The 23,984-nt window shown below is 31.1% G+C and overlaps 4 protein-coding genes and 1 long non-coding RNA gene across 9 annotated transcripts; 1 reads left to right on the top strand and 4 right to left on the bottom strand.

Moving 5' to 3' along the window:
• Positions 1-36: 36 nt before the first annotated feature.
• Positions 37-3,553, bottom strand: LOC135119512 (pre-mRNA 3'-end-processing factor FIP1-like). The gene is made up of 17 exons (XM_064043919.1): positions 3,478-3,553; positions 3,230-3,318; positions 3,130-3,176; positions 3,028-3,071; positions 2,553-2,620; positions 2,282-2,419; positions 1,493-1,596; positions 1,385-1,436; positions 1,307-1,334; positions 1,226-1,242; positions 1,142-1,158; positions 1,033-1,083; positions 853-976; positions 476-788; positions 362-415; positions 244-300; positions 37-179 (listed from the first exon to the last, which is right to left on the bottom strand). Exons 1-17 carry the CDS (start codon positions 3,543-3,545, stop codon positions 128-130), a joined length of 1,323 nt encoding a protein of 440 aa, XP_063899989.1. The 5' UTR covers positions 3,546-3,553; the 3' UTR covers positions 37-127.
• Positions 3,554-7,195: 3,642 nt separating this feature from the next.
• LOC135119525 (uncharacterized) lies at positions 7,196-10,991 on the bottom strand. Of its 3 annotated transcripts, XM_064043936.1 has the most exons (9): positions 10,922-10,981; positions 10,291-10,390; positions 10,141-10,240; positions 9,964-10,046; positions 9,000-9,128; positions 8,382-8,464; positions 7,764-7,870; positions 7,465-7,514; positions 7,196-7,284 (listed from the first exon to the last, which is right to left on the bottom strand). In XM_064043936.1, exons 3-9 carry the CDS (start codon positions 10,214-10,216, stop codon positions 7,240-7,242), a joined length of 573 nt encoding a protein of 190 aa, XP_063900006.1. In that variant the 5' UTR covers positions 10,217-10,240; positions 10,291-10,390; positions 10,922-10,981; the 3' UTR covers positions 7,196-7,239. The 3 variants fall into 3 exon arrangements, with proteins under 3 accessions (XP_063900006.1, XP_063900007.1, XP_063900008.1); XM_064043937.1 differs by lacking the exon at positions 10,291-10,390 and having other exon boundaries at positions 10,922-10,991; XM_064043938.1 differs by having other exon boundaries at positions 7,435-7,514; positions 10,141-10,390.
• Positions 10,992-11,484: 493 nt separating this feature from the next.
• Positions 11,485-14,624, top strand: LOC135119532 (uncharacterized). Its single transcript, XM_064043948.1, has 9 exons — positions 11,485-11,581; positions 11,798-11,904; positions 12,028-12,098; positions 12,479-12,573; positions 13,156-13,294; positions 13,347-13,419; positions 13,510-13,581; positions 14,319-14,376; positions 14,435-14,624. The coding sequence occupies exons 2-9, from the start codon at positions 11,807-11,809 to the stop codon at positions 14,570-14,572; spliced, it is 744 nt and encodes a 247-aa protein (XP_063900018.1). The 5' UTR covers positions 11,485-11,581; positions 11,798-11,806; the 3' UTR covers positions 14,573-14,624.
• Positions 14,625-16,289: 1,665 nt separating this feature from the next.
• On the bottom strand, positions 16,290-17,060 carry LOC135119531 (uncharacterized). 2 transcript variants are annotated; one of them, XR_010278257.1, is made up of 4 exons: positions 17,029-17,054; positions 16,812-16,973; positions 16,524-16,759; positions 16,290-16,467 (listed from the first exon to the last, which is right to left on the bottom strand). It is a non-coding gene; the product is annotated as an uncharacterized LOC135119531 (long non-coding RNA). The 2 variants fall into 2 exon arrangements; XR_010278256.1 differs by having other exon boundaries at positions 16,812-17,060.
• A 4,390-nt stretch (positions 17,061-21,450) lies between these two features.
• On the bottom strand, positions 21,451-23,380 carry LOC135119513 (uncharacterized). Of its 2 annotated transcripts, none has more exons than XM_064043920.1 (5): positions 23,307-23,380; positions 22,714-23,204; positions 22,543-22,647; positions 22,055-22,457; positions 21,451-22,006 (listed from the first exon to the last, which is right to left on the bottom strand). In XM_064043920.1, exons 2-5 carry the CDS (start codon positions 23,198-23,200, stop codon positions 21,466-21,468), a joined length of 1,536 nt encoding a protein of 511 aa, XP_063899990.1. In that variant the 5' UTR covers positions 23,201-23,204; positions 23,307-23,380; the 3' UTR covers positions 21,451-21,465. The 2 variants fall into 2 exon arrangements, with proteins under 2 accessions (XP_063899990.1, XP_063899991.1); XM_064043921.1 differs by having other exon boundaries at positions 22,055-22,424.
• Positions 23,381-23,984: the final 604 nt, after the last annotated feature.

The raw sequence follows: 23,984 nt of genomic DNA, 5'->3' as shown, positions 1-23,984 counted from the left end.
ATAAAGTTTTTATTAAAATCCATTGAAGCGCTTTATTGTATAAGCGGGAGTACTTCATTTATCTGCAACGTTTGAAGCTTAGAGTAGTCGAAAAGGAAGGTTGTGGGGTAGGAGCGAACATTTGTCTTTAGCTTCTCGTTATTCTCTTTCTTCTCTCTTCTTCTACTGGCCTGGAGCTTCTACTCGGACGGGTGGGTCATTAGTAGAAGAGCGTTTGATTTAGTTGCAGTGGCCGGTGCTCACCTGTACCGCTCCCGCTCTCTCTCGCGAGAAGTTCTTGCTTTGCCGCGGCCCTTATCGCTGAAGATGAGGGTTTCTGTTTTTAGTAGAAGAGCTGCCACTAGAAATAAATTTTACTAACCTTTCACGTTCACGATTTTTGGCTCTCCCTCGTTCTCGATCTTTGTTAGACGCGCTGAATTAATATTTCATGGTAAAGCGGGTTTGCTACGCAGTATAGTGAAGGAACACGAACCGTTCGCGGTCGCCCTGTCTGTCCTTCTCCGACTCCTTACCGTCTCTTTCTCGCTCTTTGTCGCGCTCCTCAAAGAGGTCGTGGCGTGGGCCATTGCTGTCACGCGAGCTGTCCCCTCTACCCCTGGACGACCGCCTCCGTTCGTTGGTGAACCCACCATATCCGTTACTGTCTCGGTAACTACTGTAGTTAGAGTCCCTGCCGTTGAACCGGTGTGAAGGGGAGTGGCGGGAGTAGCGAATTGGCGAATAGTCGTGAGCATCTTCACGACGGTCAAAATTAGTCAAGTGGTCTCTGGGAAGCCGGATTTGCTCTTTAGAGGCCCACGGTTAATACTATTAACATTGAGAGCCCCGAACTATTTATAGTGCGAGCACCAGTGTGACTGGAAGGGTCATCGTAGTCATGAAACTGGGTCTGCCAGTGATGTATGCCCCCTCCACGTGATCCCTCTCCGCCTCTAGAAAATGCACCTCGTACTGGCCGCATGCCACCGCCTCGCTTTGTAAATAAACACATCAGCGAACCGATTAACTTAGACATTATATAAATGGCACTTCTTGAGGGTAGACGGGCCGCCCACCGTGACCTGGCTGAAACTGACCGTCCTATTGAGGCAAAACAACGCATCTGAATCCATTTAATGATATAAGAAGTAATAGATACGTGATATCCGCCCATGCCTTTAATGATTGTGGCGAAGTATTAACAAACAGAAGGTAAGAAAGGCGAACTATAAATACGCACTACCTTGCTCGGCTCCCAGCCTTGAAATACACAGGAAAAAAACATTAGCGTATAAACATGATATTGAAATTTATTCACAGTGACCTGAGGTGAGATCCGCCACCGAAGCTGCCTATTAAAAGTTAAATAAAGAGAAGTAATGAAGGAAACCACTCAAAAAACTTTTGTTTTGTTGAGGTTTTGAAGACCCCATACTTCCAACGACATTAAGAATCTAAATTTATATACATCTATAAAGAAAGATAAAAAAAATCTATTAGGCCCACCAACTTTTTTAGGGGCCGCCAGCACCCGAAGTTCCCTCTGACGCTCTCTATAGATCTTCCAGGTGTCCTCGGTAAAGCCGTAGTTAAAGTAATCCGTTATATCGGCCCCTTGATTCATTCATTAGTAGTAGTGCTATACTTATTAAATACTTATCTGTATATTAGTTTTGCTTTTAAGGTTTATCTTGCTCTCCTTATAAAAAGAGTTTACTATATTAATTCTCTAACTTTACTAATTTTGATATTACTGATGTATAAGTTTAATTAATTTTTAACAAAACTAACGAATATGTTTATCAACTGTAACAAATATAATTTAATTGATTTTCCCGTGATTATAAAGACATAATTTATAAGAAACAGTACTTATAATAACTTGAAAACAATGTGAAAAATAACTACTTGATTACGTTAATAACATTACATAATAACCATTTTAATTATTTAAAACTGTAAAGAGCGTAAATTATAGCAGCATTAGTATTTTAGTTAAAGCATTATTTATTATTATTGAGTTTCTTCAATAATGATTAGTATTACTCATATTACTTAGGAATTTATACATAACGTGATTTTATAAATTAATATACTTCTGTGCAGGTGTGCATTACACAGGCACTCAACTTATTTACTAGTTTCGAAAATAAAGTATAAAACATTTAAATATTACTAGTTTATATAAAGTAATATCGCTCAATACTATTAAAAATATTTCAGTTTTCAATTTTCCTTTTCGCTATAACGTAGTTACTACCCATTTTTATTTGTTAATGGCAGATAGTAATAAAGTAACCAGGTTTCCTCCACGGCTTATCTTGATCAACTTCGGGATCATAATCATAAATGTTGACCATTTCATTTCCACTTTTGACTATTCCAGGAGTGTTTAAGTCGAGTTTTACAGTGGCAGTAGAAGAACGAGGGACAGTTTCTATAACAAAATATATTTAGCAATTGAAATCCATTAAAGAAATAAGATAACTATATTATCTTTGCTTATTTAACATTTTTTTACTGTTATAGATAAGTTTTATTTATTCGTTAATAATAATATATTTTTTTACCGTGTACGAGTTTATTGACATCTGTTGTTTTTAAAGTAATACTCACAGGAGCGGCAGTAACGGTCTCCCTTAAATTTTTAAATTAAGGGCTCAAGTATAAAAACTTGTAAAAATTAATGAACTAAAGGGATTAGTAAGTTTTAAAAAGACATAAGCATTCTAAAAGGCATTTAAAAAAAGCAATAATATTTTTTTTTATTTACATGAAAAAAGTAAAACTATAATTTAACTATAATATTCAATTATTTTTTTCATTTTACTAGGTATAAAAAAAATAAATTGGAGACATGTAAGTTTGTCAAAGCCTTAAACTTGTGAAAAACAAAGTAAAAAAATAAAAATAAATTAGGTAACGTAGAAAACTAAGACCATTATACACTTTTCCAAATTTTTTTAAGAAGTTTACTTTTAAGTACATTATAATCATAAGGTATCATATTATTTTTTACTTAGGAAAATAAGATATAATATATACTGGGAAATAGGATCATTGTCAAGTGATATTTCAATGTCATCCTCCTACGTTAATTTTTTACGATTAACTATAAAAAGGTTTAATAAAAAAAAACGTTGTTACACTTTCGTCATCGTCAAAACCAATATCCTCCTCAAGTTTGTCTAGCTCTTAAAAGTAATTATTCCCTAAGCATAATTATTAATTTAAGCTATAAGGTTACCGGCGGAGGGCGCTGTTTCTGGTACAGCTGCTATATCTTCGTTTTCTCTTAAATCTTCTTTTTCTTCTTCCATATTTTCAATTTGTACCCTTAATAGTCAGATTAAAAATAAATAAATAAAAATAAGGTGGAGTATACATATAAAAAAATAGTTGATAAAAAATAGACATAAGTTAACAATGAGATATGAAACCAATGTTTACAAAAAAAGAAAAGCCTATATAGTGAGAAAAGGTTTTGTTTAATACTCATTTTCCACAATACTGAGCTTTTGTTGAGGTTCCCCATAAAGAAAAACGTCATCTTCGTCAAGCATCACCTCCGGTGTACCCAAACAGTAATGTTATTCATTAAATATTAAGGATTAAAGCGGTTAAGCAGGTGTCAGCTCCTTCTCTCTGCGCGTTACCATTCGCACATTAAGGTTATGAGAATAGACTCACGTTCGCTGAAACAGCTGTAAAACGTCAACACTACTGCGTAGAGCAGGTAAATAAAAACTTTAAGCAAAAAGCTTCGACATACGGTAAAATGAGGCTATTATTTTTACTTAATAGCAACACATAGCTAACTGAGCACATTATAACCTTAGGGCCTTACATTAATCCTATCAATGAACATAAAAGAATTATAATTGAACAGAACAAATTAAATTCTAGCATAGTACATTCTATGAAACGAGTCTTTTAATCTTTTGAGATATTGTGAATAAGTACGTACAGGTTATTACCATTAAAAGCTTTAAATATCATAAAATTTACTTTTTGTAAACTTTCCTTTAAGTTTTATTAAAATGTACAAAATTTTCAGCAATGCTTACAGCTCTTTGCCCTCGAGTTAAATTTTGAAACTAGCGTCATCCTTTTAAAATGTAACCTTTTAAAAAAAAATTAGGTAACGGAGTTAATATAACCCTTTTAATCTTTAAATGTTAAACCAACTAATATGATCTTTAAACGTGTGACGAAGTTAACAATTATACAAAGAAATATAGTTTTTAATTCTCGTATACAACTAATTAAAGTAATAATGTTACTAAAAGTAAATTAAGAACCAGTTACCTTAAAAGCCTTTAATGACATGCTATAGTCTAATCAAAATAAGAGCTAACAGCTTTTAAGTTTTAGTAATGAACGAGTTGAACACTGATACAAACTAGGTCAACCAAGTATATATTGAGTTTTACTTAACCAGTATTGACGCTGGAAAACGCTCGATGTACGAATAAAAGAAAAGTACTGCACTCATTGATATTTATCGTTGACCCACCTTTAATGAACCTAGTACGAAAGCCTAAGGGTTGAACAAGTTCAATATGAAACCCAATGCAGCTACATCTATTGAAAGCTTTCTTTTATAATGTTTTATATTATTACGAAGAGTACACTTTTGGTCTTAAAGGGGGGTTCTCCTTAATAAAAAAGAACGAAAATGAAGATATTAAGACTTCCAACTAAATCCGTTAAGCTTTAGTATATAACAAGACAAGATAAGTTAGTCATAACTGGTGACCAGTTGGAAACAACCAGTATTCCTAAAGCATGTCCTAACGACGAGACGTCGGCCACTCTTGAGCAGAACATACTTATGAATTAAAACAGCCTAGAAAAAAGTTTTGGCTTAGAGGAAGTTGTTCTCTCAACAATATCTAGAGAGGTAACCATGAAACAGCAACTACGGACTATTTAGATCCCTTTTAAAGATAAGGTAAGATGGGCTCCGTTCTCAAGGTTTCATTAATTTATAGAACTTTTTTGCAATGCAACTTGTGCCACAGACGAGGTTCTTCACTGCAAATTTTGTATTAAAGAAATAGCCTATGTCAGTAAAATGCTAGTAGATACTTGTTAACCTTGAATAGAGCGAATTGTCATATTACAAAACCAAAGGATAAATTAAACACCAGAAACCCCTGCAAGAAGGGGATGAGAATGAGTTGTCATGTACCTGTTTTGGGAATAGAGAGCCTTTTTCAATTATAACTTTATACGTCACAACTGCTTTGAAAAACTGGTTATTGTGGGCAACTTTTGCGAAGTAGAGTTTAAAAAATACGCTATAAAGGGGGAGTTACTCAGGGGAGGCGTCGTGTTACTGAAAACAGAATTATAGGGCCTTGAAAAATGGCCCATATATTGGACCATAAAAAGGAAGAAAATTGAGAGAATTTTTTTAAAAGTATCAATAGATACAGAAATTGTCAATATAGACTGTGATGTATATAAGGAAGGAAGCTTCGCCGTAAATTAGTTAGAAGAGCTAAATATTAAAGAGAATCTTCTAATGGGGACCTCACTTGGAGTTTGACCAATGTGGCCCCTAGCCGGAAGCTCTTGGCGGAGCAAGACTCTGCTTAACAGTTGTTTATAGAAAGACAAAGTTTGTTTGGGCAATACCCACAAACTAAGTTAGTTGTAAGTGATGTGTTTGGATAGTTTTTGGATAACTCACTAGGGTATGGATATATTATTAAGGTGGAAATAAATTCACAAATATTTTCGAAGTATAACATAACCCACTTGTAGAGCACTTCAATGGGTCCTTAAAGAAGATGAATAAGGCATTGATGCGGCAAGCTATCTTTTATGATAGTTTTGAATTAAAGTTGGTAAATAATGCCGCGTCCTTAACTATTGTTTACGCAAGCAAATGAAGAAAATTAAAGGAAGTTGTTTCAAAAGTTGAGGAGTAGGATGTTTCGGACGGATTAGATATCTTTGACTTGGAAGTTTCGGGAAGATGACACCATTCAAGGAGTAAATAGTTAGCTTCCTTTTTTCATTAGATATTTGTGAGGTTGTGTTGGGATCTTTGACCAGAAAACGAAGCGAATAAAGTAGCTACAGAAGAAAGAGAAATTCTCATAAATAAGGAACGTAATGTGATTACTCCTAAATTTCCAATCGATTCTTATTAAAAAAAAAAAAACCAGATACAACCACGACGCTAGCTAGAACACTCTCTATTGTAAAGAGAAACTACGGGGTAGACCCCAGGCAAAGGGTGTTGGCTTAAACTATGATTCAAGGTTGAGACTAAAGTGGGTGGTTACCATGGTTATATAAGAAAAGGTCAAAGCAGAGGTGGATTGGTGTCAGCTATTGAAGATAATCAATGAAAAATCCTTTTACATTATTAACTCTAAGAATTGTGACCTCGGTTAAGTTTCCCATAATAATAAAATACAAGAAGCGTGTCAAGGTAAGACAGTTGAATCTAAGAACCTAAGAGGGGGGTGCCGAAGCTTAAAATGAAAGCTAAACTGGAAGGCTTGAACAAGAAAGGATCGTGGAAGATATTAATTGCCGGAGAGACACGCTTAAATTCAACGACATGGAACTACACAACCAAGAACGCCGAAAGATTATAAGCTTGATAATGTGCATGAGAATTCACCGAGATAGAAGGTCAAGATTATGCTAAAACCTCTTTAACGGTTTTTAAAGGAGCCGATTATATTAGTTAAAGTATGTGCCCAGGAGGGCATATCGATATGAATAGTTGCAGGCCTGTTACAGCAGAGACAGGCTTAAATAAATTAATATCTTATTTATCGACAATCTTAGTTTTCTTGGAAATAAGGTTTTATTTTCAGTGGTAAGCAATTAATCAATTACACAAACCTCCCCAATATAACCGTCCTCTTTTTTTTTGTGACCACCACGCCTGCTTTCAAGCTAAGTGTAATATTTGAAAAGTGTATAAAATCTAACACAAAATATTCAAAATGTCCCCACATGGTCAAGTTATGGTTTTTTGTTTGCAGGAAGAGACGATACACTCGGAAAACAACAAACTTTTGTAACAATAGGAACCAGAAGGCAAGCGACTTCGGTGGCTTTAACTTTATAACCCGCCATAGTAAATTGGCTACCCTCTAGAGTGAGGCGATTTCAATTAATAGGAAAACAATGCCGGACCTCACCAATTTTTTTATTAAAAGCAAACAGGTTTACAGTACTCTATAAGTTCTGAAAAATCTATATTTTTCGTAAAATGCTGTCACCATATTATTTCTGGCGCCGAAAGAATATATCAGCTATGATAGATATAATCTGTATAAAAAGAATTCGTTAGTAACATGAAAAGTGGGCGCGTCACTTTAACATTGAAACGTCGTCCACACAAAGCAAAAGTACGGGAAAAGGATTATAATTACTACAGCCCTAATAACGCTTAACGTGAGCGGATTGTTTATATATTACTTTAACTTTCCAAAGTCATTAGCAATAAACCTTTATAGTCCCTCTATCGATGTTTAACCGATTCCAGTCTTCCTTTATGGCTAAGTCAAGTTATTAATACATTTATCATATCCAGGCTCCATTAACAAATTTTAACAAATACAAACAATTTGTAATAATTATAATATCATAAATATCATAGATAATATAAATAGTAACAAGCATTTTTGCTCTAAAGTCTAATAATATATAAAATATTAAAAAACTTCGTAAAACAATTAAAAGTTTTTTCAAGATAATCACAGTATCTCTACACTACATTTTGTTTTCAGTTATTAAAGTATAATAACCTTCTTTACTATTAGAAATAATGTGAGTGTAGTTAAGATTGACGTCTAAAATTGATATGGCTCTTCCCATAAGGTGTTCCTTTTTTACAAAACCGAAATCTCGGCTACAGGACAAATTAATATTAAGTTTCAAGTAAAGAAACAAATTAGAGACAAACTACAAGTAAATAGGGAAACCCTCTAATAAGGATAAAAATAGACCTAACAGAAAATTTCGTTAACTGTACTAAACTACTTTTTATAAGCCCTAGCCAGTTTGTAAATTACCTTTTCGAACAATTTTTAGTAAAGTAATTTTTAAGTATTTAATTTTTTAGAATTTCAGTATGTATAGATATAAGTTATCAGTTTAACTTAACAAAATGTTTATAAGATAATAATAATGAAGGTCAATTTTAAAAAAAAATTATGTCTATTTGACTTTATGATAAGATACGCGTTTGAGTACTTAATAATAATTCACCACAATTAAGCTGTAAACAGAGAAGACTACACAAACATTATAATTATATAAATAAGATATAGATATAAAAATCTTATAACTACTGCTACTTTGAACTAGTATATAGTAAATTTAGTGTGTATTTCAAAAGTAAAGTTTTTAAATATAATTTCCTATCGGGCTTTTCAGCTCTATTATCACATTCCACCCAATAAGAATGCTGAGGCACTGGAAGTTCCTCTAGTCCTTTACTTGAAATCTACTTTCATTATTGACGATAATAAATTATTAATAAACTAATATTAATATTTTTTGAAAAACAAAACCAAATATAAAGAGTGTTAGTTTTGTCCATATTTTTTGTATTTATTATTGTATAATACTTCAATGTACTTTCGAGTACAGCATAATTATTCCAAATTTATATTTAGCACCATCAATTATCAGGTAGGTTACGATAAGTTTGGTACTCGCCCGTGCATTATAATATTCTACTTGCTTCACACGTGCCACACAAACTTATGTTATCATAATAAAATAATAGCGATGTGTGTGTTGTTTTATTATGTCAAAAACTAAAAATACTAATAAAGCGAATCTTAGGAGATTAATAATAAAAAAAGGAAACAACCAATAAGTATTTTTAAAATTGCATATCTCAATAAATTGCAAATAATGCTAATTTATTATTCTATAATAAATGTAATACAATTGAAAGATTCACAAATATTCACCTACAATTCTAAAATATACAATACAATCAGTTATTCTCCACTTAATAAAAAACTATTAACCAATTTTTCAAAGGGAGAGGCCGTTATTCGACGAATTAAAACTTTGCTTTTTTCCAACGGGTTCCTCAACGCAACAACATCACCGTTATAGAATTTTTTGACCCGTCCAGTGTTAATTACTTCGAGCCGCTTTTTAAATTTAAGTAGATGCATTAACAAATCGTTAAATCTATAATAAAATAAGAGAAGCAGATCCAGAAATAGATCCACATAGAACGATAATTTCTTAAAATTGATCATGTTAAGTTATAATATGAAGTTGTTTTTTTTTTATAAAAAATTTCAAGATGAAAACTTATATAGAAAAAGTTATAAAAATTTAGAGAGTACTCTTCTTAGTTATAATAAAAGAACCGAAAAGAGCAATTAAAAAATTAATTACTATATGAACTAAGGTTATACAATAATTTCGTTAAAAACTGGTTAAAAATAGTTTATATGTTGATTAATATATAAATAAATAAAAATTAAGCATTTGATAATGATTTAAAATATAGACTTTTTAAAGAATAAAGTGCGTGTCTAGAAGTTAGCTAAGAGTCAAGGTATATTTTAAACAAAACCAAAGCTTGACCGTTTGTATGATAATAAAAACATGCAGAGAACCCTTTTTAAAATAATTCTTGAGTACTAAAAGAAACTTTAAAAGCCTTAGATACTTATTTAAAAAATAAATGAGGCATATTTCTTAAGGATTTATACAGTATTATATATTTAGTGAATATCAATAATGATATTTTGATATTGCAAAATATTAAAAAAGGTAATAATCATATAAGAATAGACCATGAACGACATATAAACGAGAAGAAAAGCAGAAATAATAATAAAAATAAACTTGTAAGACTGTTATATAGAAAAGATTTTATGTAGCGATATTTTAAAAGTTGCTATATATTTTATATAAACTACTTAACGTAGTATTACTAATATTAAACTATGAAAGTTGGCTTGTAAAATATACTGTTTGATTTTGAAAGAAAGGAGACATGGCATCAGTTGTTAGTAAAAAAAAACGAGAATCATTAAGTTTGTTCATCAAATAGCCTGCAGAAAAAAACTTGGTGAAAGGATAACTGAAAAATTTCCTAAAAACATGTACAAAAAATTAATTACTTTATAGAAATTATAAGTAAAAAACCAATGTTAGTAGATGTCAAAGGCGTTTCGCTCAAAGTTTTTAATTGTTTCCAAAAGTTTGATTGACTGTTACCCATTAAAATTCAAGTCCAAAATAACAGCTGTAATGATGGATTATATATTTATCATAAAAGTTTAATACAACCACGACCAAACGATTTGTAAGCTAATAGATACCATACGGATATCAAAAATGAATATAGTGTTTCACTAAGGCAGCAACTGAAGCTATGACAACAGCAAATATAAATCTATGTTAATTGTAAATTTAAGCATAAAAGTTTATGCGGCAATGCTAGCGGAAAAAATTTATCTAAAATTAACAAAAACAATGAATCTGCATGTTAAAAAAAAAATGTAAAACAATTTTTGAAAGTAAAATCTCTTATATAAGGATATATATATAAATTAGAAAGCGCTATTTTATTTATAAAGTCCGAAAAGATTTACTTATCTATGCTTTTACGTAGAAGTAACAAGTTAACAAGACACAAATGGCTTTATTCCAAAATAAAAAGGCCTCCAGAAAAGTCACACTACATATCTAGCACTTTTTCGCTTTTTTTAAGGTTGGAGGGCCTAGCTGTGCGTTAAAAAATAAACAAAAAAAAATAATACACCCGCTGTGTTTAATAAAAACGAAAGGGGTAACAGTCAGACAATAAAAAAGACTTTTTAAAAAGGTTTGAAGCTTTCTTTACAGTACGATTACAACAGTGCTGAACATTAGGGAACTAACGTACTAAGAGTGTTTTTTTAATAATAAAACATTAAAATAACACCGCTTATCCAGGCAACCGAAACTAGATTAAACCAAAAGTATATCTGAAAGTTGGCGTTCCTTCATCCTCGTTTAACTAATGTAGGTTAACACGAGGCAACTCTAATGTAATGAGGTGAAATTATTGGGATGGTAAAGAAAAAGGACTTCTTTAAAAGCAGATATGCAACTTTTGCTTTTTCGATATGGTGACAATAACGTTTTTAGTAGGATATGTGCCCTCTACAGCCAAGCTTTATCTTCTATTAAAGTAGAAGATATGACTCCACGATTTGGCCAACGTAATAATAATTATTTTAATGCTTTCCTGTAAATTGCTCAAGTTTTTGGCTTAGAAAAACATATTTATTTACAAAATATTATATTAGATAATACTGATAATACTATTTATTTATGTATTTTAATTATTGAAGTTAGTTTCGAAGAAGGGTATACCGAACAAAAAAAACTAAATCCCCACCTAACTTTCGAAGAATGGTCTGCCAACCAGCGAGGAATTCGCTTTGGGCGACCTTCGGGCCGAAGAAATATTACTGTTCGGCCGATTCCTCCCAAATACAGAGCACCGCTTAAGGATAGACCAAATCTCGTCTACCCTACTAAGATTGTTGATCCTGGCCCTTGGTACTACAAACCAGTGCATCAAGATGACAGACCAGAGGTTTTGTTAACTTTCTTAAAAATGCTTTCTATCAAGTTATTTGGATTTACAATGTTAGTATTTCTACTATAAAAGTTTTATTTTATAGTTTTATAGTTTCAAAATCTACTCTTTATTTTGTTGCTTGTTATATGTTAACAGTAAACCTTTTATCCTAAGTCTTTAACTAAGTTTTTATTACGTAAGATCCTTAACAAGTTAAATGTATTTCTATAGAATTTAAAAATGGGCGTATTCCGATTTGTCAACGAGCGTTTAGTATCAAGACGCCACGAACAAATTCAACTCCCCAACTTTTGTCCTGGGAGCATCATTAGAGTAAGGTTTAGCCATTTATGTAAACTTATGTTGTTCAAAGTTAAAGTTACGTTTCAGCATGTTCACTTAAAAAAGTTTCCAGCTTATAATCCCAAAGAAACTTTGTGGTTTATCTTCTTTTTGTGTAGACATCAGCAAAATGTTCTTTCAGACAAGGAAGTCACTTTTATAGGGATTTGCTTAGGCATCCGCAGAAAGGGTACATTCATATACATTCATATGCACTTGTATTCTCCACTTTCTTTATATAAACAATTTTTGTATTATAATAAGGGGGTTTTAGATAGTTCAAAAAAAAAGTAGCTATTTTTTCTATACTTTTTGGTTCACATAGTAATTGTTTATATAATTTATAGCTCATTTAGCTTTTTTTATAGTTGTACTATCATTTAAAATTAGTGAGAAGTTATTAATTTTACATACACTAATTAAAGTATAAGTGTGTGAAAGGTTATTATTGTGGTATATACTATTAACAGTATAAGTGATAAGCTGGTTCTAATTTAAACTTTTGTACGGTTATCATAGTCAAACTGCTTTTCCTGCTATAGTTACCCCTTAACACTATTGATTTATTAGGAATCTCAACCAGTTTTACACTCCGAAATATTATAGGAGGCGTTTCTGTTGAAAAAACATTTCCTTTGTATGCACCCACCACAAAGAGTATTGAGGTTTTTACTAAAATTATTCATTCTGCAGTAAAATGTAGAATTAAAACTTGCTATATTAAAAGGTTTAAAAAAATAAGTTTAAGTATTTTACCGCGGTTTCAAATTTAGATGGGATTGCTTGTAACACTTTGCTTTAGAACTTATAACAACTGGTGTAGAAAATTTATTTTGTAAGAACTGTTTTGAACATTTTTATTGTATTTTCTATTTTTTTTATTAGTCAGAAAATTAATAAAATTTGAATTGTCTAATAAATGTTTAATATTTTATTATTGGGGGTAAAAATAGAAGCTTTAACCAATTATTAAAAACAATTAGTAATATGTAATATAATAATTTTTATTACTTTTGTTATTTAAGATAATTATGTAATGTACACAACATTGAGATTTTAATTTCTCTTCTATTTTTGTACTGAATCGAATATATTACTATTACATCTAAACATTTTACAGAAACAACTATTTATTATTGTCTTGCTGTTTCACGATATGTAAAATGGTTTTTTTTTAGCTATAAAAATATTTTTGCGAAATAAACATGGTAAACGATATTACCTATGCATCGCTCTATATATTTGAGGTTTTGAAGTATGAAAGAAGAAACCGCATGAAACTGAATTACCTACGAGAGCGGCCTGATTCTGAAACAATTATTCAAGACTTGCCCGACATTAAAAATATGACTCAAGAAGAAATGGATACACACAATAGGCTTTGCGGTACTGTTAAGATAACTATAATAAATATTGTATATTTTACATATATTATTAGACTTAATTGAATATAAACGTCAGGAAAATATAAATAAAAACATGATTTTCCATTTGCAAAATTTACTAAGAAAGTATTAGTATATTATTATTATTATTATTATTATTATTATTATTATTATTATTATTATTATTATTATTATTATTATTATTATATTTACTAGAAAATACGAAAAGATTCAAGAGGAAGCTTTGAGGAACGCAAATCCTCCCCCTCCGGTTAGACAGTTTGGAAGGTTTTTATTTTAAACCTTTATAATATTATTTATTTCATAAACTATTGTAAATGCTTATTAAAATTAGCTATTTAAGTCTCTTCTACGTTTCCCCTTTTTTAGTTAATTCGGAGAATATCCTATTAAAACTATAATAGCTTTTATAAAACATTTTATCATATCTTTTGTAAGATTTTGCAAAGTTACAGTTGTCTTTATTTATAAGTATTATGTTGATATCTCTATGGTTGACGAAAGCCAGATTTCATATGCATTTCATATATTACGCCCTTTTTAATAATTTTTGAATATTATATATTTGTATATGCATTTTAAAATTTTTAAAAAAAAAATTAACACATTGTTAGTGATTGGTTTATGTGATATATACTTTTTAAAAGCTAAAAAAGGCAACCGTTTATGGGACATTAAAGATCTTTAAAAAAATTGTTAGCTTTAAAGAATTTTTCTTCATGTTTTATAATAAGACCGTACACGTAAGAGAATTACAAAAGTTTGTTAAGACTGCGCTAAACTATATATGACTATTTAAGAGTTTATAGAAAACTCTCAATCCAGTTATGGCTGTTTATACAATCTATTTTTCATTTTTTAGTAAAAGTTAAGGTTTATCTCTTTTTGTTTATAGTTTTAGATAATTTAATCATAATCTATTATCTGCTCTTAATGGGGACTTGAAAGCTTGAAAAACTTATATATAATGTTATTAATTTTTATTTTACTTTTAACTTTTGTAGACGACAGCTTAGTAGAATCAGGAAACTAGTCAGACTCCGAAGAAAAAAAGAACAGCGCGTAAATTAAAATTTATTAATTTTATTACGAATTTTTGTAAATAATTGACATATAACAGGCTTTTAACCGCATGAAGAAGTTAAGAAGACCTCAGAGATTCGATCGTAAACTTTTACGTCTGGCGAAAGAATTTAAACGAAACGAGTTACAGGCCCGCGCTGCTTCCAAAAAACAGAACCATTTGATTCTCTATTAATGCAGTAATAATCTTACTCCGAATATAATGCAATAAATGTATTTTTTATACATCTGCCTTGACTTTTTTTGCAACTTTTTTAAAAGTGTAGTTTTGGACTGGTGGGACAATTTATACTGTTAGTTTTTGTTAAACTTTTAAATATCTAATTTAAACTCTAGGAATAAAAGTTTTGGTTTCGATTAAAATTTTAGTACGTTTAACTTTTTTTATTATAAGGGTAGGTCTTCAGTGTTTAAGAATGGCATTGGGCATACAATTATTTAATAATCCACAAAATTGTATGAAGACTTCTTAATATACTAAATTGAAATTAAGCATTTACATAAATAAAAAGTAAGATCACTCTAGAATGTGATATTTTGAACTGTCTTTTAAATTTTTTTTCTTTAGTAATTTCACTATATATCATAATTAAGGTTGGTTATTGCATAAACTTATTAATTATAGGATTAAAAAAAAGGTCCACTGTGTCCATACAATGTTTTAATAAAATAAGCCGTATTTAGTCTTCAGCTGCCCGCTTATTTTTATTTTTTAGACAGCTTACTTAGTTAACATTTGGCATAGAAGGATTCCGACATAACAAATGTCAGGTTTTCGGGTTTCTTGTAAATTAACCTGTTCGGTGTTTATTCATTACTTTTCAGTTAAAGCAATACAATTTTGCCATGGAAAGTAACTCGAAGCTAGTACAATATATTATTTAAAATATCTGGAGCCATAACCAAAGAATGGAGCGATATAAAGTATATCTATATATAATGTAAACTTATTTAAGGAATAAGCCTATTTTTTGGCTTACATTTATAACTATTCAAAATACTATACAAATATATATCGCTTTTTTGCTTTTATAATTGTTTATAAAATAGCTATTTACTTTGTTTAAGACAATGTCTGTCTATTTGTACATATACATTATGGAACTAATATAGTTGTAATTTAGTAATGGTTGTACCATCACATATTTCGTTGTTATTGATAGTCCGACACGTGTGGTCGAACTGTGGCATGTAGTTGTAGTGCTAGGAGGGCTCTCCTTTCCCAATTTGGTTAAACTAATATTGGTTTTTTAAATAACCTCTCAAAAAGAGTTGGGGTAAGGAATTTTGCAGATTTTCTGAAAACAGAAATCACCGCACTCTTTACCTAAACATAATAATATAATACCTCAATGTTGAATTTTTTAGTTAAATGTAGAGTAGGAGTTGATTGGAGGGTTCCTTTATAGTCTCCCTTAATTAAGGGTTCCATTAATTTTGAGCCAGTCACACATAAAAATATGGTATTTTTATTTAACGCTGCAACCTATAAGAGCTAACTGCCAAGCTTGCTACTGGAGGCCAAATTTTTATTTTTATGTAAATACTTATAATCCTTAGTATATACTAAATCTCGTTTTTACTAGTTAACGCGCCTCTTAGAGGGATGAATATGCAGACGTTACGGTTGCGCATGTTATTATCTGGAGCTCCTAAATTTTAATACCCTCAGGTCAAGGTTAAGAGTCTTGCGCTCAATGGAAAGCTCCTCGATTTTCGTTATATTCCTTACACTGAGCCATCCCACGTCTATCACTAGTCTCGGCTTTGGATGACCTTTACTTCTTAGTTTTGTTCTTTAAGTTATCCCTGTTTTTTTATATCATTATTTTATTATATAATAAATTATATGTACTGGTCTGTTTTTCATGTTTTTATTATTTTTCGTTTTACTTACGTTTTGTAACTTTGGTGCGCTTTATTATTATCATAGCACCCGTAAGGCCTTAAGGCCGTATTATCAGAAGGCTGGTTGTATTGATCTTTTTAAATGGAAGTGCTAATAATTAGTGCCTTTGGCTTAGATGCTACGTCAAATTCTAAGTGCATAGACCACAAGAATATGGGGACCTGGAATCTAAGTATTACGAAGTTTAGTTCTTTATGCATTAGAAAAAAATATTTACTTTGAAGCTCTGGACGTCAAGGTTAACACAGCGACGGGGTATGGGTTAATTGCTCTCTGAAGAATTACAAGACTAAAAAAACGTTTTCATGTAAGATTAATAGGTGATAGAGTTAACCTTTTATCTTCTGAATAGAATATTAAGATAAAGAAGCGAAAAATAGTTAAAGAAAGAGAATTTATATGGGCAGTAACTGAGAGCTTAAGAGAAAATTAGTTCTTCGAAGAAAGTGAAATCTAAGATGAAATTGAGAGATTTTATCACCCGCTTTTGCATTCGGGAAAGTACCGTAAGGCATGCTGTGCACTTTTAAGGTAAACAGGCGTAGCCATTTAATTAGGAATGATACGAAGAGTATAGTTGAATTTCAATTTAGTTTGAAATAGCAAGTCCTTATGTGGAAAAACTAATTATTCCAGCAACGACCATCTGAAAGAATTTTTTTTGTATCTTACGTAAAAAAAACGATTTTGCTAGGGTACTGCGAGTAAATTAAACATTTTACTTAGCTAAATAGTTATGGAGGAGCCCTTAGTCGCAACCCGTGTATATTTCACTAGTAGCATCAAGGAGAATATATTTAAAATTCGGTGTTAGCTTTGTCTTAAATATTATTAGCGCTTTTTATTATATTATACTTAAAACGCAAACTTTTATACACATAGTACGGCGCACAAAATAAACCAATCAAGAACGTAACAAATCTTTTTAAAGGAAACGATAAAATATTTTGGCCGTGTTGCAATGCGATTGTAGAAGCCAATGACAGAAAATGGATAAATATATCGACTAATTAAAGATATAAGTTTAATTATAACCTCAAACTTAAGATGCATCCTTCAAATTAATTCTCGTATAACCACTACTGATATACTGATATAGTAAGAAAATACTAAACTTTAAAAAATTTATGGGCCTAGTAACGGGTTTTTTATAGAAATCTGGACTACAGTTTATTCAATTATAGAAATTAATATTAGAACAGAAAAACTTTATTAACATATTTAACAACTAGTATAGTTAATAACTAATAAAAAAAAATTATCGAACTTCAACTACACTGTTTCTTCTGATAAACATTAATTGTTTATGGGCTAACTAAGAGCCCTCTATCGTAAACCCTTCTTTTCAACGATGTCCAAAAAATCCTCGATTGGACGAGCTTCAGGGGATAAGCTGAGTTGTCCTATTTTATTAAAAAGTTGAAGTTTCTTGTCGCAGATAATTACTGTGATCTTAGCATAATGTTAGTTGTCTACTTCGCGCCAGATTACCTATTGATCGTTTGGTAATTTTCACGAATATACCGAATAAATCTTTGTATAATACAGTCGCTTAAGTACACTTTGATATTAAATGCAGATCAGACACCCGAGTTCCTTTAGGCCAACAGTGATTCATACTAACGCCTTCCAATTTTATTTTTGTGACAAACTTAGCGCTAGAAGATGCTATTGAAACACTACTTGTGTAAAAACCGCCATTTTCTTAATAGTATTGTGTGAAAGAGTAAAATATGACTCGCCCTAAATAATAACACAATTTTTTTAAAATTTTAGCAGCAAACGACCGTACTTTGGTTTTGCAAGTTTAATTTGATTTTCTGAAGGCTTTGGTATGGTTTGCTCTCTCCGATACCTCAAATTTGTTTTATTTTAAAAAAAAATTACAAAAATAAGATGAGCTTACACCAAACTTTCTTGCAGATAGGCGAAGAGAACACGAGTAACTGTTTTTAAACACATTGGCTTTCTAGAGATACTGCTTGATGATTTTGACGCCTTACGATCAGTTCCTTTTTTTCTATCCACATCACTTCACTCTCAAAACGTTGCAGTATACTGTATAAAATCGATTTTGATACATTTTCGGCAGCAAAATGTTTGTTAGTGAATGAAATCCACGGTCTCTGTTTGCTCATGAAATTTTGCGAGTCCTCGGAGAAGCTTCTTTTCGACGCCATTTTTCTGGACTGAAGAAAAGATTTAATATTTTGGCTTTCATTTTAAGTATTTATATTCAACTAAATTTATAAAAAGACACAAAAGATGTGTCGTTGCAAAAAGATGACATTTTAACATTAGACCAGACTTCTAGAAGATAACCGTTAGTGCATGCTAAGAGCGTTTTTAATTACCATATATAGGGTGGTAATTAAAAACAAGTTTATGGTGAGGCATTTCAATAAAACTGTTTTTCTTTCACTGTCACCTTTATACAGACCTTTATACAGCGATATAAATTAATCTTAATATCTACGCTAAAGGAGATCGAACTAACTCAGCATTAGAATTTATGAGGGCGAGGTTAAATACGCGACCATCAAAAACCGAAAAATAGAGTCAGGTCAGTGGGGATCGAGCCTACGACCTTGTGGACGCGCATCAATGCTCTTAACCACTGAACTACAACGACAACTCTCGATCTCCCGGTACGATGATTTTACGTATGTAATCTGTTAGAGGGTAGAGAAAAGTATACAATGTAAGGGAACTATACGTTTCCACGACTACTTAAAATTTGGTAACTTTTCTTATCTGTGACCAAAGCGATACAATAGTCTGATAGGAACAAAGCAATTAAATTAGAAAAAATTACAGCTATTTTCTGTAAACTTACGTTATATGGACATAGTAACTAATATTTTAAAAAATTTTTTTTTAAGATCCTAATATCTCCTCAAAAATAGATATAGAAGATGATACTTCCTCTAAAATCAGCCTTCATTCGAACGTGAGTATAGTTCCTTAAGACTGTTTGAATTCTATGGCCTGCATGACCCTTGTGCATATTTTTTGGGTAACAGAAAAAAAAATTATAATTTTTGACCGTTATATTTAAAAGAAAGAAATTTTTTTATTTTGGGGGTTCCCGAATAATTATAAATAATGATCACTGGAAAATTGCCAAGTTATTTTAAACACACTTTTAATAACAGTTATAAAGAGTGACACTCGGGTAACGTAAAAGAAATCAAAATAAATATTTTGAGGATATGTATTGCCAACTAATAGCTACAAAGGACGGGAACGAAAAGAACGGGAGCCATTTAATTTTTATTTAATTTTATTTTTTAAAACACTGGCATATTACGGTCATTCCTAGGACTTTAAACCGCTAATTTAATGTCCAGCATTGAAGTGTAAAGGTTCTTTACATGGCCTTCCGCATTGAAATAATTTGTAAGCGTGGAAACTCGAGGTCGTGGGTTTTTCATTTCCCCACTGGGGAGTTGTCTTTTCAGTCTCTTTACTGAAATGAAGGCGATAAACATAAAGGGCTACTTGAGTCTGTGTTGCTGCTTATTGTATTAAAACTTTAGTAAATCAATATATCGCTTCTTGAAAAATGCTAATTGTTAAAACTCTCCTGTGTTAGGTAGAGAATTTCTTATAGTGAAATTTAAATAATTTAAAGAGGTTGCAAACTTTTAAGCATTATGCAAGCGCTATTTTACTAAAAAACGTACACACAACTATACAATTCTACATAACATTTTTTCTAGTGAGAAGTTTTATATGGTAAGATGATTAAAAAGAGTTGAATTATAATTTTGAGGGTACTAAGAATAAAAACTTGTTGGAAATCCACCTTTATAAAAGTGTTTTGCAGGCCGGGGCTAGTGACATTGGTTATAGGTAAGCGCAAAGTTATATTTTACTCAAGGAAATACAAAATAACCGGGCTGACGCTCTTAAAATAAAAATAAAATAACTTGATAAATAAAATAAGTAGTGGTAACAAACTATAAATCTTTTCTAAGTGCAGTTGAGTATGATGAGGTAAAAAATGTTTAAAGAAGAGCACTGGATTAGTACCTAACGTCTTAACCAGGTAAATTAGGCTACTGCAAACCGCAAAGCTTGTGTTCAATCCTTTTTCCTTAGTGTTAAGTCCAAATAGTTCTAACGTGGCGTTCAAGATTTTATCTTCATTGAGTATATAATATAATGAAGCGGAGAAGTAACGTTGCTTTACAGGTAGAGCATACGAGCAGTAGTAAAAAAAGGTTGTTTTTAACTCAGCTGGAATATAGACCCTTCTGCTTACCGACCACAACTTCTACTGCTTCATCTGTCAATTTTTTAACTGTTTCTTGGCATAGTAGAAGGAGATAAGCATTATTCATAAAAAACCTAAGCCAGGTAGACATTAAACTAAACTACTAAAGAAAAGAAATTAACGCCCCTGAACCAGCAAAGGAACCATTAAGGCGTAATGTGAGGATGATAAGGACTACCAAAGGCTATGGTAGTGTTATACTTGTATAAATAAGTTAAGTGACAAATGCGACAATCATGTATATAATTTATTTACTATTGTTGCAAATGCCATCAACTTTAACAAAGAATAAAGAATCATCGTATATATTAACAAAAAGATAACTGACTTAGAAAATTTAAATTAATTGATAATTAGTTTCTCACCATTATAGTTATGTAGTACAAAATATTAAATTTTGAGTACTAGTTACTAAAGCATGCTTTGAAAAAATTAAAAATAGTTAAACATCTTAAATTAATATATGTAACATAATTTAAAATTTCATTCAAAGTTTATCCAACATATATATTTTTAATAATTATAACTAAATACACAGATAAATGACACTGACATTATATAATTCAATAAATTGATAAAGAAAAAAAAATAGAAAAATGGAGGTTATAAAAATTGTGAGATTTAAGCCTGAACTGGTTATTAATGCCAAATTATAGAGAAATAAAGTTTCATACATGGCGAGTTTAAAAAATAAAAAATAGGCAGGCAAAACCAGTATAATTTTAGAAGGAAAAAATAAAATAAGTGCCGTATTATAAATAACAGTAAACAAAAAAGCCCCTGAAGGCTTTGTATTAATATGAAGCATAAAGGATATTTAAAGGGTCATGTATTAGGGTTATAATAAATTTAATTTTTATCCTAAGAAGCAACTCACTAGTCATACAATTTGAGTGACATCCTGGGGTTGTTGATTTTCATGTCTACTTCTTTTTCGTTTAGACATCACCATTTGTAAATATTTAATTTTTTCTTTAGTCTTATCGTTATCTTTTAATATGTTCTCTTCCTCCTGCTTAACTGCTTCCAATATGATAGTATAATGCTTTTTGAACTGTTTTTTGGATAAACTATCAATATCTTTTATGTCTTTTTCTAAACCATTCCTGTTGGCGCTCATGGCGCAATCATGAAGAAAAGAACCAGAAACTTGTTTTAAGCATTTAGCTGTATGGTATGCTCCTTCATTTAGAGCCGCATTAGAATCGTCAGGGATGTCTTTAACTTGAATTTGGAGTAGTACAGGCTGCTCAAGTTTGCCAAGTTTAAGCTTTACAATTTGCGATGGGAGACTTTCGGATTCCCGTTGGAGAGCTCTTCGCTTTAATAACACTTGCTCTCCAGAGCCTATTGATTCTGTGCTGCAAGGGCGATAGGGACCCAAGAATTCAACAGAGTTGGAGGGAAGTTGTAGTATAGATCTAATTTACAGTAAAAAAATATATTTAAATAATAAATTTTATAATAACCTTGTAAAATCGTTAACGGGATAATATTCAATATTAGCACTTTTCCTCAACTTCCAAAAAAGTTTTTTTAATATTAAAGAGCCAAAGGTTCTATTTTCTTCGTGCTTTTCAAAAAGATTTACGGTATCCTGAGCCGCACGACAGCATTCCTCAACAAATTCTTTTTCCTCTTCATCTCCTTCCTCCTCCTCCTCCTCATCGTCATAGTCCTCTTCTTCGTTCAAGTCGGTCAAGCCATCCACGTCATTTTCTTCAGAGTAATTATCTTCTAAATCCTCCTCATCATCATCGTAATCATCATCGCAATCAGCGGTATCCAAAAAAAGTTCTCTTAAAGTAGACAAGTACTCCTCTTCGTCCATATAATCGTCTTCCTCATAAAAATCATGGTGACAACAAACTCCTTATAGCATTTAAAATCGATAGTAAACAAAAGAACAGGGTTAGTACTAATATAATAGAAAAGAATTAAGCAATTATTTTATAACCTCTTTCATAAAGAATATCGCACTGTCCTAAAAGACCGCTTTTAACTTTACAACTAAGTACGACTACCATGTTTTCTAAATAATTATTATCTTCAAAGAGGAAACCTATTTAAACACAAATGGTTTATATTTTGTAAATATATAGTAAATATATAAAAACTGAAAATCAACCTGATATCAATTGTCTTCCGTCTTTCTGAACAACTAAATTTTGCAAACAAGGTTCAATTTTTGTTTTAAGATAAATTTTCCACTTGAGACGGTCCACAGTGCAAGTGTCTTTATTTACAGAAACGCTTAACTCTCTACCCAATAAAGTTTTAACTTTAATACAAAAATTCTTCTTTTTTTCTTTTTTACACTTTACAGTTAAAATTTCGCCCTGAATAACTTCTTTTTTTGAACTATTACCCTTATGATTGATTAGTACCTCACCATTACAGCCGTTATTACAGCCAGTTGTGTAATTACTACCATTATTACTATTACTAACATTTTTACTATTGTTCCTAGTAATGGTACTACTACTAGAATTATTTTCGCTTAAAACTTGTGAAGAATTTGCTTCGGAGGCCTTAGTGACTTTCTCAAATAGGTCATTTTTACTTCTTAAATTTTTCTTTATTTTGGTTTCTGGATTACTTAAAGGGTCCGACATTTTTCTTTAATAAGTTAAAGAATAATATAATTATCAAACCCTAAAATGCGGTTTATAACAAAACAAAACACTTAATGTAAAAGGCCACAAAAAAAAGCAAGAAAACCTAACTCCTTTTCAAGAGTTCAGAATGCTAGTATTTCTGTATTATCATAAGCAAACGCACAGCCCCCAAAGACAAGTTTTAGGGATGGTTAATCTGTCCCACGGGGACCTTGATTGTGTGCAGATGCTTATATAGTTAAGGAGTTGACGTAATACCATTTGATACTAAAAAAGTTAAAATATAAATATCGTCTACACGAGCTTTTTTTAAAAATAGTTTTGGTTTTCTGATTATAAAATATCTTAAGAGAGGTTTAAAATTGTTGTTGAAGCTAAATATTATAAAAAAGTTTGCTATAAGAGTTAGTCGTTTAACCTTTCACGTAATATACTAAAAAATTATTTTTATTGGCTGCAATGTATTTTTTCTTAGTTAATAACAATTTGCTATCTATCTACTACAGCTTATGTAACCCTTTCATTTAAGCAGATCAGTAACTGAGCCTCTTACGTTAACACTTATAAATGGTGACTATATAACGTAGGGTGAAGAAGAGAGATTAATAAGAAAAAGAGAACTTGTTCCAAAATAGGTTTTCAGGGGAAGAAACCTTCTCTTCCGAGGGCTCTACTGACCAAAAAAACTTAAGTTATTAGGTAAGTGTAGTCACAATACATTAAGAGTTATAATTCTGTCATTTCTTTGAGGAAGTAAACCTTACTTAGTTATAAGTAAGCG

This window comes from Zophobas morio, unplaced genomic scaffold (assembly GCF_036711695.1).
Source record: "Zophobas morio isolate AGI-343-1 ecotype UQ-CSIRO unplaced genomic scaffold, CSIRO_AGI_Zmor_V1 ptg000269l, whole genome shotgun sequence".
Lineage (NCBI taxonomy): Eukaryota > Metazoa > Arthropoda > Insecta > Coleoptera > Tenebrionidae > Zophobas > Zophobas morio.
The sequence above is the reverse complement of the archived record's forward strand: the minus strand, read 5'-3'. Positions and strand labels throughout refer to the sequence as shown.

Excerpts from the sequence above, each read along its gene's own strand:
- LOC135119512 (XM_064043919.1), bottom strand. The coding sequence starts at position 3,545 with ATGCTTGACGAAGATGACGTTTTTCTTTATGGGGAACCTCAACAAAAG. Across the intron at positions 1,437-1,492 it reads TGCTGGCGGCCCCTAAAAAA|ATTCTTAATGTCGTTGGAAG; the intron begins GTTGGTGGGCCT and ends ATATAAATTTAG. Across the intron at positions 789-852 it reads TGACCCTTCCAGTCACACTG|AGCAAATCCGGCTTCCCAGA; the intron begins GTGCTCGCACTA and ends GGGCCTCTAAAG.
- LOC135119525 (XM_064043937.1), bottom strand. The coding sequence starts at position 10,216 with ATGGGTAACAGTCAATCAAACTTTTGGAAACAATTAAAAACTTTGAGC. Across the intron at positions 7,515-7,763 it reads TATTTCTAATAGTAAAGAAG|CCATAAAGGAAGACTGGAAT; the intron begins GTTATTATACTT and ends AACTTGACTTAG. Across the intron at positions 7,285-7,464 it reads TCGATAGAGGGACTATAAAG|ATTATATCTATCATAGCTGA; the intron begins GTTTATTGCTAA and ends CTTTTTATACAG.
- LOC135119532 (XM_064043948.1), top strand. The coding sequence starts at position 11,807 with ATGGGCGTATTCCGATTTGTCAACGAGCGTTTAGTATCAAGACGCCAC. Across the intron at positions 12,099-12,478 it reads CTTAGGCATCCGCAGAAAGG|GAATCTCAACCAGTTTTACA; the intron begins GTACATTCATAT and ends TTGATTTATTAG. Across the intron at positions 13,295-13,346 it reads TACACACAATAGGCTTTGCG|ACTTAATTGAATATAAACGT; the intron begins GTACTGTTAAGA and ends ATATATTATTAG.
- LOC135119513 (XM_064043920.1), bottom strand. The coding sequence starts at position 23,200 with ATGTCGGACCCTTTAAGTAATCCAGAAACCAAAATAAAGAAAAATTTA. Across the intron at positions 22,648-22,713 it reads CGGAAGACAATTGATATCAG|GTTTCCTCTTTGAAGATAAT; the intron begins GTTGATTTTCAG and ends GTGTTTAAATAG. Across the intron at positions 22,458-22,542 it reads CGATATTCTTTATGAAAGAG|GAGTTTGTTGTCACCATGAT; the intron begins GTTATAAAATAA and ends AAATGCTATAAG.